The 12,805-nt window shown below is 41.7% G+C and overlaps 1 protein-coding gene across 1 annotated transcript in view; it reads right to left on the bottom strand.

The window, feature by feature from the left end:
- Nucleotides 1–3,724: 3,724 nt before the first annotated feature.
- LOC130911292 (zinc finger protein 771-like) overlaps nucleotides 3,725–12,805 on the bottom strand; it is a 36,780-nt gene continuing 27,699 nt past the window's right edge. Inside the window, exon 3 of the mRNA XM_057829160.1 lies at nucleotides 3,725–11,180. Within this exon, the coding sequence (XP_057685143.1) occupies nucleotides 10,240–11,180 (941 nt within the window). The 3' untranslated portion in view covers nucleotides 3,725–10,239. The remainder of the gene's footprint in view (nucleotides 11,181–12,805) is intronic.

Raw genomic sequence — 12,805 nt, 5'->3', positions numbered from 1 at the left:
TAACACAAAAAAAAACAAAAAAACATTTGAGTCACTTGCACAAATTTTATTTTACTCTTGTTATTGCAATATTATTTTCACTATATTGGTGATTGTTCTGCTAGCACTTTGGTTATGCTTATTTAGTACTATGGACCCCCCTCACCAACGTCACACAATGACGTGTCGCTGTATCCGGCCGCCATATTGTCCGTCATTGTTTATCTTCAATGGTTTCAGTTTGTCGTGCAATTTATAGTGCAATTCATAGAAGCCCCGGTGCTTTCAGACGCTGTAAACTCATTGGATGCGTTGCATAAAAGGCGTTATGTGGAAAAGCTTCAGTCTATCCTTTCGCCAGATCCATATTTGATGCCTAAATCGGTATTTTTCGACCTGCTGTCTTCGCAGTCTCTGCCTGACATCTGCTACCCTGATATCTACAACTATCTTGTCCACACAAAATCAGCCTATTCTCATGAAAGTTTGAAAAACTTTAAGAGCAGCACTCTAAGCAACATTACCCCGTGTGACCCTTTAGTTCCAATTTTCTAAAATGGCGACAATCAATAAAAAAATAAAAGTTGACTGCGATGGCCGACGCTTCAAGGATAGGTGGATATTGGACTATTTCTTCATTAAAATACGCAACAACTGTGTCTGCCTCATTTGCAAAGAGACAGTCGCTGTTTTCAAAGAATTCGATGTGACGCAATATTACCAAACAAGACACGCTGACATGCACGACAACATTACAGCGAAGATACGCAGCGACAAATTATAGCAACTTGAAGCTAGTTCAATTTCACAGCAGCAGTATTTCGCAAGAGCCCGAGTGTCGAAAGAGAACGCCACAAAGGCGAGATTGTTGAAACTATGAATTAAAAAAAAATAATAATAAAGCAAATGTGACACACAGAAAGGCTTGCTAAAATTTGTTTAAATATATTGTTCTACGTAAATCAGCCAAGGTAGCCCTCCACATTTTTACCACACCAAATCTGGCCCCCTTTGCAAAAAGTTTGGACACCCCTGTTTAACTGATGATCCGTAGACGAGGCCAGCTTCTTTCACTTGTTACCAGCTAAATATTATTCAAAAAATAATGATGGCGGAAGAAATAAGCATCTTTAATTTGAAACTGTATGTTGTCGGCGATTAGCCTCGCAATGATCTTAATTGTGGTTGTCAGCCCAAAACCCTCTAAATATATATTAAATGCATCTTACCAGATATAAAATGACTACTACATAATCAGTGGTGATCGTTTAGTGCCCAGTTTTCTCGTCGAATTGCAGCAGTCCATCTCGCTTTCCTCTCCGGGTCTCTCGGAATATGGTAGAACTTCAAGTCTCTCCACCTATCTTCTCTGTTACTGCAACCAACCGCCACACACGCCTTCACCATTTTGATTATTAATGTTAACGAGCAGAAAAACACGCCATAAGAGGAGGAATTTACGTAGCGGTAATGCGTAAACACGACAAGCTGACGGACAATATGGCGCGAAGGCGTGGTTGTGACGTCATGTGAGTGGGGTCTATAGGTCAATGATAACTATGTTGTTTAAACTTGTTAGCAATACCACCAAATGGGATTTCACGTGTTGAATGAAGCTGCATGTTCACATGGTTATAGACATACAATTATGTGATTTATTTTTCTAAAAGAAGGGAGATGTAACATCCAGACGCTAGAGAGCGCCATCACACCATGTCATAGGGATTACTTGTCACATCGCGAGATCTGTGTGACGTACTTGCGAGATCCATTATGGCCGAGTAAACAGACCAAGCTCCATCCACGTTCCACTGTCTTTCTTTATTTGAATTAAACATCTTTAAGCCAAAGGGCAAAATATAACAGTATCCAGACTACGTGCGTTCTAGCCGGGGGGGTGCCGAGAGGCTGAGGCTGGGAGATGAGGGCTCGCCTCGTGGCGAACCGTCAGCTCGATCCCGAGATCCAACTACTTGCTTTTTAACTGCAGCAACTTTAAGATACGCTATTGTTCTGCTGTCTGATATCACGTTGTCGTCCGCTATTTTTCTAATAATTTTATAAATTGTGATTTATTGACCTGTTTTGCACATGCACCAATAGTTTTAAATAATACAAGAAATGCAATCATGTTGTCCATGTTTCATTGCGAATAATATCTCCAATTAAAAAGACTGACATACAATTTTTGTTTAGATGTACATATCTTGTAGTATTTCCTTGTAACAATAAAATCCGTGTCAGCCCTTCTGCATTTGGCAAATGTAACATTATTTGTAATTCCACCTCATTTTGATCGATCATGTGGCCGGCGTATCAATCTACACTTCCCGTCAACACATGCTGACAGTTTGTTATAATTTTGTCCAAGAATGATCAACGAAGTGATAAGAACAATCATACAATCTTTTAGGTATATCCTTAGGTTTAAATCACATCCTTAACTTCTTGTCTAAAGCTGGTTTCGTTTAAGGCGTATGGCGAGGTAGATCCACACTGGCGCTTTGAAGCTGGACGCTGTTCAAATCAGTCCACTTAAAACGATATATACAGTGTATCACAAAAGTGAGTACCATTTTTGCAGATATTTAAGTACATCTTTTCACGGGACAACAATGGCAAAATGACACTTTGAGAACATGAAAAGTAGTCCGTGTCCAGCTTATATGATAGAGTTAATTTATTTTCCCCTCAAAATATAGCCATTAATATCTAAACCCCTAGCATCAAAAGTGAGTACACCCCTTAGTGAAAGTTGTCAATATTAACATACAACTGTCAATATTTTGTATGGCCCCACTATTATCCAGAACTGCCTTTACTCTCCTGGGCATGGAGTTGACCAGAGCTTCACAGGTTGCCACTGGAATGCTCTTCTACTCCTCCATGACGACGTTGCGGAGCTGCCAGATATTTGACTTTGCGCACCTCCACCTTCCGCTTGAGGATCCCCCAAAGATGTTCTATTAGGTTCAAGTCTGGAGACATGTTTGGCCAGTCCATTACCTTTACCCTCAGCCTCTTCAGTAAAGCAGTGGTCATCTTGGAGGTGTGTTTGGGGTCATTGTCATGCTGGGACACTGCCCTGCGACCCAGTTTCTGGAGGGAGGGGATCATGCTCTGCTGCAGTATTTCACAGTACATGTTGGAGTTCATTTTTCCCTCAATGGAATGTAACTCTCCAACACCTGCAGCACTCATGCAACCCCAGACCATGACATTCCCACCACCATGCTTGACTGTAGGCATGACACACTCATCTTTGTACCCCTCACCTGGTCGCCACCACACGTTTGAGACCATCGGAACCATACAAATTAATCTTTGTCTCATTAGACCATAGGACATGGTTCCAGTAATTCATGTGCTTTGTTGACATGTCTTCAGCAAACTGTTTGTGGGCTTTCTTGTGTACCAGCTTCAGAAGAGGCTTCCTCCTGGTGTGACAGCCATGCACCTCAATTTGATGTAGAGTGCGGCGTATGGACACCTGAAGAGTTTGTTGACAGGATGAAATCATATTCACTGCAACGTGAGTAAGCGAACCAAAAGGACTGTTGAGAGTGGCGACGCAGAGCCAACTTGCAAAAGGCGCCAACTCTTGGATGACATGTCATGAGCCGACCCGCCTTGTGGCTGAATGTCCATTCTTGGATGGCATATCCAAGGGGATCCACTCTGGCCATGCTCCTTGCTGGAAAGGTGGAGGATGTGATGTCTCGTGAACAATACTGCGTTTGCATTCCGAGTAGCACATCACCGGAACATGCACGCCTCACAGTGTGTCAGTGGAATGGCTAATTTTGTCCGATATAGATGGCTTCACACCCTCTCCCAAGTCGTCATGTTGACGGCCTTCTAACCTTGCAGCGGATGCCATTGAATCCTTTGAAATTATGTAATTGTTTATTAAACTTCTCAACCATCGTAGAGATATCTCAACAAGTTTAAATAAAGTTATTAAATGATGATATATCAGATCAAATGGAGAGATTAATGATTAGACATAATGTGAAAAAATTAGGGCACCCCATTAAATATTCAGTACTTTATTAAGAAATGTTCACATATCAATGTCTGATCTTGTTTTTCTTTATCTCTAGAAAAGAACGTGATTTAATTTCAGGTAAACAACAAAAATTAACATTGTTTTACTAATTAAACCAAATACATATTTGCACATATACATATTGTATCTGAGGAAAAAGTTAGGACACCCTACCATCTAATAGCTTTCTGATATTAAAGTCGATTTAATGCAATATTTCTGGCACATTGAGCACAATCAGTTGCATTTCAGCAAAGAAAAAAACAAAAAACAAAAAAAAACTAAAAAATGAAGCCAAAGCCATTTACCAGCCATTTTAAACAGAGTTGCATTTTTACAATATACATGGTCCCAAGGAGGATATGTTCCACTACTACCCATTCGCATGATGTTATTCTGTCTGAAAGGTAGACAAAAACTATAATTAAATTCAGTGCATTGCGAGGTATCAAAAAATATTCATCAAAGTGAAAAAATACACATATTTTCATTTTGATACACAGGAGACATTTTACATAGAGATGCGACCGAAAATTCGGCGCCGAAAACTCGCCCAAAAATAGCTAAAAATGCAATCTCGGTCGAAATGTTTTGAATACCAAAAGTTTACCATTGAATCGTGTGAAGAACCTTAGTCCTCTTGTGAAGATGTCATTAAAACAAAGCGAGAAGCAACATGCTGGCTGACGCAGTCTTGCAAAAACGCCTAGCCCACAGCCAACATGACCGCGGTTTGGAAGTATATTTTCAGGTATCAAACAGTGTTGTTCTCGTCAACGATGAGGACAACGAAAACATTTTGTTAATGGACATTTTTTTCATGAAGATGACGTCATGATGACGAGCTGAAAATGCGTCTTTGATAACTTTAACGTGACGAAAAGATTGCCAATTTACATCTGACGAGATGACAACGACATGAAAATGTGCATCGTACCAGTCATATGTTCACAATTCGTGACATTTGACAGTTGTGCACGTGTTTTTTTTTTTTTTGTGCTGTAGTCGGTCAGCCTGCTTCCAAGCCAGCCGTCATTCACGTGACTTGCGCACGCCCCCACCCTCCCCCGAGGCAGTCCAGATGAGCAGTAATCTAACATCAACATTAATGGCGGCTCCAGGCGCGAGGATTCATGGTCGCATTTTAACTATAATTCCAACCGAAAGAAACATGCAAATGCACTGTCCCCGTGGGAGACAAGTGTGGCGGCTGTGGCTACATACTTGGTGGAGAAAATACCTGTACTATGAATCTGAAGACACACATCAAAGTTCGACACACTGATATTTATCAAAAGGAAAGTTATCAGACTTATAGTGTTATTCAGCAAATGGTCCGTTATCATTTTAATATGTATTTTCCCACATTTTTGGTGTAAATGGAGCGCTGAGTTTAGGCTAATATTTTAGTTTATTTGCGCTGCTATTTATAGTAAGCCTTTGAAAGCAAACAATGTGCAGCCTGCTAACATGTTATGAGGAGAACATTTGGCCATATTTGATGACGCAGCACGCACTTTAACCAGTATTTGGATTGTCTAATAATACATAGTGTAAAGACGTGTTGCTGTTTCCCATAGGTTTAAAACCGGGAAAGTACTAGATATACATACATATAGACACCTGCCTAAAACTTTTGCACAGTACTGTATATTTTTATTATATTATGTATATACAGGATATACTGTATGTATATATTTTCCCCAAGTGGAAGCTTCCATTATCCTAATAAATTTAATCATTAAAAAAATATATATACAGTGGGGCAAATAAGTATTTAGTCAACCAATAATTGTGCAAGTTCTCCAAGTTGGAAAATATTAGAGAGGCCTCTAATTTTCAACATTGGTAAACCTCAACCATGAGAGACAGAATGTGGAAAGAAAAAAAAGAAAATCACATTGTTTGATTTTTAAAGAATGTATTTGCAAATCATGGTGGAAAATAAGTATTTGGTCAATACCAAAAGTTCATCTCAATACTTGGTTATGTACCCTTTGTTGGCAATAACGGAGGCCAAACGTTTTCTGTAACTCTTCACAAGCTTTTCACACACTGTTGCTGGTATTTTGGCCCATTCCTCCATGCAGATCTCCTCTAGAGCAGTGATATTTTGGGGCTGTCGTTGGGCAACACGGACTTTCAAATCCCTCCACAGATTTTCTATGGGGTTGAGATCTGGAGACTGGTTAAGCCACTCCAGGACCTTGAAATGCTTCTTACGAAGCCACTCCTTTGTTGCCCTGGCTGTGTGTTTGGGATCATTGTCATGCTGAAAGACCCAGCCACGCCTCATCTTCAATGCCCTTGCTGATAGAAGGAGATTTTCACTCAAAATCTCTCGATACATGGCCCCATTCATTCTTTCCTTTACAGAGATCAGTCGTCCTGGTCCCTTTGCAGAAAAACAGCCCCAAAGCATGATGTTTGTACCCCCAGTACACAGTTGGTATGGTGTTCTTCGGACGCAATTCAGTATTCTTTCTCCTCCAACCACGAGAACCTGTGTTTCTACCAAAAAGTTCTATTTTGGTTTCATCTGTCCATAACACATTCTCCCAGTCCTCCTCTGGATCATCCAAATGCTCTAGCGAACCGCAGACGGGCCTGGACGTGTACTGGCTTCAACAGGGGGCCAGGTCTGGCAGTGCAGCATTTGAGTCCCTGGCGGCGCATTGTGTTACTGATAGTAGCCTTTGTTACTGTGGCCCCAGCTCTCTATAGGTCATTCACTCGGTCCCCCCATGTGGTTCTGGGATTTTTGCTCACCGTTCTTGTTATTATTTTGACGCCCCGGGGTGAGATCTTGCATGGAGCCCCAGATCGAGGGAGATTATCAATGGTCTTGTATGTCTTCCATTTTCTAATAATTGCTCCCAGAATTGATTTGTTTACACCAAGCTTTTTACCTATTGCAGATTCACTCTTCCCAGCCTGGTGCAGGTCTACAATTTGTCTCTGGTGTCCTTCGACAGCTCTTTGGTCTTGGCCATAGTAGAGTTTGGAGTGTGACTGAGAGGTGGACAGGTGTCTTTTATACCGATAATGAGTTAAAACAGGTGCTATTAATACAGGTAACGAGTGGAGCCTCGTTAGACCTCGTTAGAAGAAGTTAGACCTCTTTGACAGCCAGAAATCTTGCTTGTTTGTATGACACCAAATACTTATTTTCCACCCTAATTTGGAAATAAATTCTTTAAAAATCAAAACATGTGATTTTCTGTTTTTTTTTTGTCCACATTCTGTCTCTCATGGTTGAGGTAACCCATGTTGACAATTACAGGCCTCTCTCATCTTTTCAAGTAGGAGAACTTGCACAATTGGTGGTTGACTAAATGCTTATTTGCCCGACTGTATATCATGGCACCTGAGAGTTAAATCGGGTGAGCCAGTATTTTTGGCGATAGTGTGGAAGCACATCATACAAGGATTGGACAAAGAACATGTAAGGGACCAAAAGTGCCAACCCTCAACAGGATTTGAGGAAGTGCTATAGAATACAATTGTAGTGCATGCAAAATCTGATGAAGCCAGCATCGATAACAGGCAAAGCAGTCATTGGCTACTGCTTCTCACACCAACACACACGTGTCTCTTAATCTCATCCTTCAGAGTGAATACTTGACCACAAACTGAGCAGGAAAAAGGTTTTTCACCAGTGTGGGTTCTTATGTGTCTTTTTAAGGTTTCTATATGAGCGAATCTTTGACCACAAACAACACAAAAAAGGTTTTTCGCCAGTATCAATTCTTGTGTCGTTTTAAATTTTGCTTCTGCGCGAATCTTCGATCATAAACTGAGCAGGAAAAAGGTTTTTCACCAGTATGGGTTTTTGTGTGTGTTGTTCTCCCGACTGAACAAAACATTTTCTACAAACTGAGCAGGAAAAAGGTTTTTTTCCAGTGTGGATTCTTGTGTGTTTTGTTAAAGTGATCCTCTAGATTTAAGACAAGTAATTCTTAAAAGATACATCTTAGTATGAGTTATAATAATTTGACATTAAATCCCTCTTAATGTTTTCGTTTTAATAAAATTTGTAAAATTATTTTAACTGATTGTTCGCCATGGTTGTTGACGTCGCAGTGCTGTGACGTCACAAATCCCGCTGCCAGACTTCAGCGTGTCATTCATTAGCAACATCTCGTCAGTTCGTCCCTTCCAATTTGAACCAGAGCGGAAAAGTGAAGAGCAGGACAGCACTGTCAGTCGTTCACAAGACGAGCAGCAAAGGCGATATGCAGAGCAAGAAATACCTGATGAGGCAAGAGTTGGGCTAAACTTCTGGTGTACTTGCGGCAAGTGCATCTCGATGACAACGGAGCGAGAGAGCGTATGTTGTCGAGAACTCAGGTTTTTGTCAGCAGATCTTCAAGGTGAGTTATTGCGTCATCAAACTCATTCCAATATAATTGTGTAGATTGTTAGCATCCAGAGCTGTCGTATGCTTTACATACAGTACAGGCCAAAACACATTGGCATTCGTGCATTTTTATTTTCTTGACCATTGACATTATAAACTCTCACTGAAGGCAATAAAACTATGAATGTGTGGCGAGCTAGGGAAGGATGCGGAGTATCAAACCACGGAGCTAATCCGCGTTGTTTTATTGACATTTAGGCTGCAAGAAATAGCAATGTCTGTCTGGCATGCGACCCGCGGAAGGTAACAGTTATTTCCAGCTGTTCCCTTCACAAAGTACCCCCCCCCCAACCACACAACGTGCCAACATAATTTCCGCCGGTGAATTCTGTTATAACTTGCTACAAATGCACACGTGTGTATTGTGTACTTAGAAAAAAGGTGAAATAACTAAAAACGTGTGATATTCTAGTATCTTCAAAGTAGTCACCCTTTTCTCTGATTACTGTTTGGCACTCTTGCCATTCTCGCGATGAGCTTTCAGAGGGAGTCCCCTAAAATGGATTTTGACTTCACATGTATGCCATTCCGGCGATGAGAATTTATTGCTTTATCAATGGGGTTGGGACATTTGTGTTGCATTGAATGAATTGCATTGGACGTGCTTTGATCAGTTTGAGTGGCAGCATCACTCATATTAGCTGAATACTGAACACACACTGCCTGATGAACTGACAGTAGAGGTGAATTATTAGCTTCCTCTGTGACTAGCGGTACGCCCAAAGGTTCGCCTCCCGCTGTAGCGACAGGAGCGGCTTGGGTGCTTAAGAGGGCGGCCAGAGTGTCTCGTCCGTCTCGCTTCATTGCGCGCCTTTCACTCGATATCCGAGCAGGCTGAGGCTTCTTGTGTGGGAAAATAGTTGGAACAGCATTTGGTTTTAGTCTGCGCTTATATCTAGCCGCTCCGGTGAGATCTTTCATTAGTTGTCATCTACTAAAATCCTCAAACGCAGTAGGAGAAAAATGGCGACAACAAAGCCTTGGTTGTTTGGGAAGATTTGCTTGTCTACAGGCATTTCCCCAAACCTTTCTCCTCTTCTTGTCAACAGGAAATTTGTGGAGACTCTCATCACTCTCCTTGTTTCCATTTGACTCGAAATTGCATCCATAAGCAGCACATCGTGGCATTTTACTTCGCGAGTTAAGCCAGCAATACACAGTTGTTGTACACACGCTACACGATTGGAAAAATATCATCTACGTCATCACCCCCGCGCCCGCAGAACATGGCGCCAACTATCGGTCAAAATATGCACTAAATATTATAAAATATTTCCATTGATTTAACATTTTATGTGTTTCTAACGACATATTTTAATACAAGAGAACAATTGTGATTTATTAGAGCCTACATGTCTTTAAAATCGAGGATCACTTTAAGTCTCCTGTATGAACAAAACTCTTTCTACAAACTGAGCAGGAAAGAGGTTTTTCTCCTGTGTGGATTCTAGTGTGTTGTTTTAATTTTTGCTTGTGAGCAAATCTTTGATCACAAACAGAACAGGAAAAAAAGTTTTTTCGCCAGTGTGGGTTCTTGTATGTATTTTCAAGCAATTTTTTGAGTGAATCTTTGACTACAAACTGAGCGGGAAAAAGGTTTTTCACCAGTGTGGGTTCTTGTGTGGTATATCAAGTGGCTGCTCTCCCTGAATCTTTGGTCACAAATTGAGCAGGCAAAAGGTTTTTCGCCAGTGTGGATTCTTGTGTGTTTTGTTAAGTCTCCCGTATGAACAAAACTCTTTCCACAAATTGAGCAGGAAAAAGGTTTTTCGCCAGTGTGGGTTCTTGTGTGTCATTTTAAGGTGATCGCGTGACTAAATCTTTGACCACAAACTAAGCAGGAAAAAGGTTTTTCACCAGTGTGGGTTCTTTTGTGACTTTTTAAGTTTTGCTTTAGAGGGAATCTTTGACCACAAACGGAGCAGGAAAAAGGTTTTTCGCCAGTGTGGGTTCTTGTGTGTTGTTTTAAGTGTTGCTTATCAGCAAATCTTTGATCACAAACCAAGCAGGAAAAAGATTTTTCGCCAGTGTGGGTTCTTGTGTGTTTTGTTAAGTCTCCCGTCTGAACAAAACCTTTTCCACAAATTGAGCAGGTAAAAGGTTTCTCACCAGTGTGGATTCTTGTGTGTTTTGTCAAGTCTCCCGCCTGAACAAAACCTTTTCCACAAATTGAGCAGGTAAAAGGTTTTTCGCCAGTGTGGGTTCTTGTGTGTCGTTTTAAGGATCCCTTGTGACTAAATCTTTGACCACAAACTGAGCAGACAAAAGGCTTCTCACCAGTGTGGCTCCTCATATGCGTACGACAGGTATACTTATTAGCAAAGGTTTTTCCACACTGGGAGCATTTGCAGAGTTTGTCGTCATTGTGAGATGTCGTATGACCATCATCATTGTAAGGTGAGTGTGACGTGGCACCATCTCTGTCTGGTGGAGCAATGTCAATGTCTGCTTGCAATCCTTCCGATGAGCTGCTGGTACTCCCCCTGCTTGGAGGCTCCGCCCCTCTGCTGGCCTCACTCGGACCATCTTCACTCTTCAAGGGCTTACCAGTCAACCTGGTGAGACGCTCCTCCTCTTCACCATAAGGCAGCTCCTCCTCCTCCTCCTTTTTGATTGGAAGTTGCTCTTCTCTCTCCTTCTGCTGACAGGGCTCTGCCTCCTCCTCCTCTTTGATTTGGGGGAGCTCTTTAACGCCAGGAGATTTTGGCTCAGCACCAAGATATTTTCTGAAACCTGCAAGACACAAGAAAACGACTGATTTATCTTATGGACCACAACCGTGCCAACGACCAGTAGGAGTGCAACGGTTTGCGGTTCAAAGCCGAACCGTACGGTTCGCCCTGTACGGTTCAATACGCCTTTATGAACCGTGCCTTTTCGGCTTTGCAATTAATTTATTCCGAACGCTTGTGGAATGAATTGGTCGAGCGCTGCGTTCGACGTGAAGCACAGCCCTCTGACGAAGGCGGAAGTGCCCGCCGAAACATGTCAGGTAAATAAAACCACCAACTATTGCCTGGGATAAAGGAAAGAGTTTGACGAAGTGAAGCACAGCTGTGGAGAAATTCCCGCCCCGCCGCAAGTAAATGTCCGATCGCTGTCAAGCACCTGTGTAATAGAAGCCGAGTAATGTCCTCTCTCGCTTACGAGCGAAGTGTAAGTGAAACAAGAAAGAAAACAAAAAGCTATGGCGAGCGGAGGAGTGGAGAGACCTAATTTTGAGGAAGCACTGGCTTCTTTCAAATCTGCGGTGTGGCAACATTTCGGTTTCCCCGTGGACTACATTGCGGTGGGAGAGAAAATAGGAGGGAGAGAAAATATTGAAAAAAAAAAAGCATTGCAAGCATTGCTCAGCGCTTGTTCCCTATGCTAATGGCAACACTTATTTCAAATCTTTTTTATTGTTTTTTTCATAATAACACAACAATTTACAAATACATACAAACAATATGAGCGACATCCACAAGTAGACATGGAAACAGCATTTGGTGCACACATTCAATGACGGAGGGAGAAAGGAAAAAAAAAAGACGAAACACAAATACATACCGGTAGTCTGGGATACACAGGATGGCTACTTAGCTTGACATTTCAGAGTCCCAGCGACTCAAAGGGGGCAAATCGGCTATGTAGAAAGGTAGAGCTGGACAGCACCTTACAGCATATTTTACGAGATGTTCAGCATTGTTTACACGACAATATATGGAAATCAGACTAAATTGCAGACGGGTAAAGGGGGGGGGGGGTTTAGGCTGTAGCATCTTAGTTAATTTAATGATAGGGAGCTATGTTTTAAATCGGGTCTCAAAAAAGGATAAAAATGGTTGCCATGTTTTTGTGTATGTCTGGAGAGAGCCGTTCACAACATGTCTTAGGTGTTCCAGTTTTAAATTGGACATAACTTCTTCCATCAGGCGCTTAAAAGATGGAGGCTCAGTCTTTTTCCAATTAAGTAAAATCATGTGCCTCGCAAGTAGAGTAATAAAAGCTATTGCCCTGGCCTGGTGTGATGAAACTAATATGTTTGATGGGACATTCCCAAACAGTGCGGCAATACAGTTTGGCGAGATGTCCATCTTACATAGAGATGACAGTGTTGTGAAAATTTCTCTCCAGAATACATACAGCCTTGGGCACACCCAAAACATGTGGCTCAAGTTGGCCGGGGTGAGACCACATCTTGGGCATGCTGGGTTAGCACCTGGATACAGTTTCGAAATTTTACCTGGTGGCCAGTGTAATCTGTGGAGAATCTTAAACTGTATTAGTCCATGTCTTACACAAACAGATGATGAATGGATTGACATGATAGCAGTTTGCCAAGTGTGATCAGTGAGCTCCTCACCCAGCTCTTCCTC

This window comes from Corythoichthys intestinalis, unplaced genomic scaffold (assembly GCF_030265065.1).
Source record: "Corythoichthys intestinalis isolate RoL2023-P3 unplaced genomic scaffold, ASM3026506v1 HiC_scaffold_24, whole genome shotgun sequence".
NCBI lineage: Eukaryota > Metazoa > Chordata > Actinopteri > Syngnathiformes > Syngnathidae > Corythoichthys > Corythoichthys intestinalis.
Note: the sequence above shows the minus strand (reverse complement) of the source record. Positions and strands in the feature narration are given on the sequence as shown.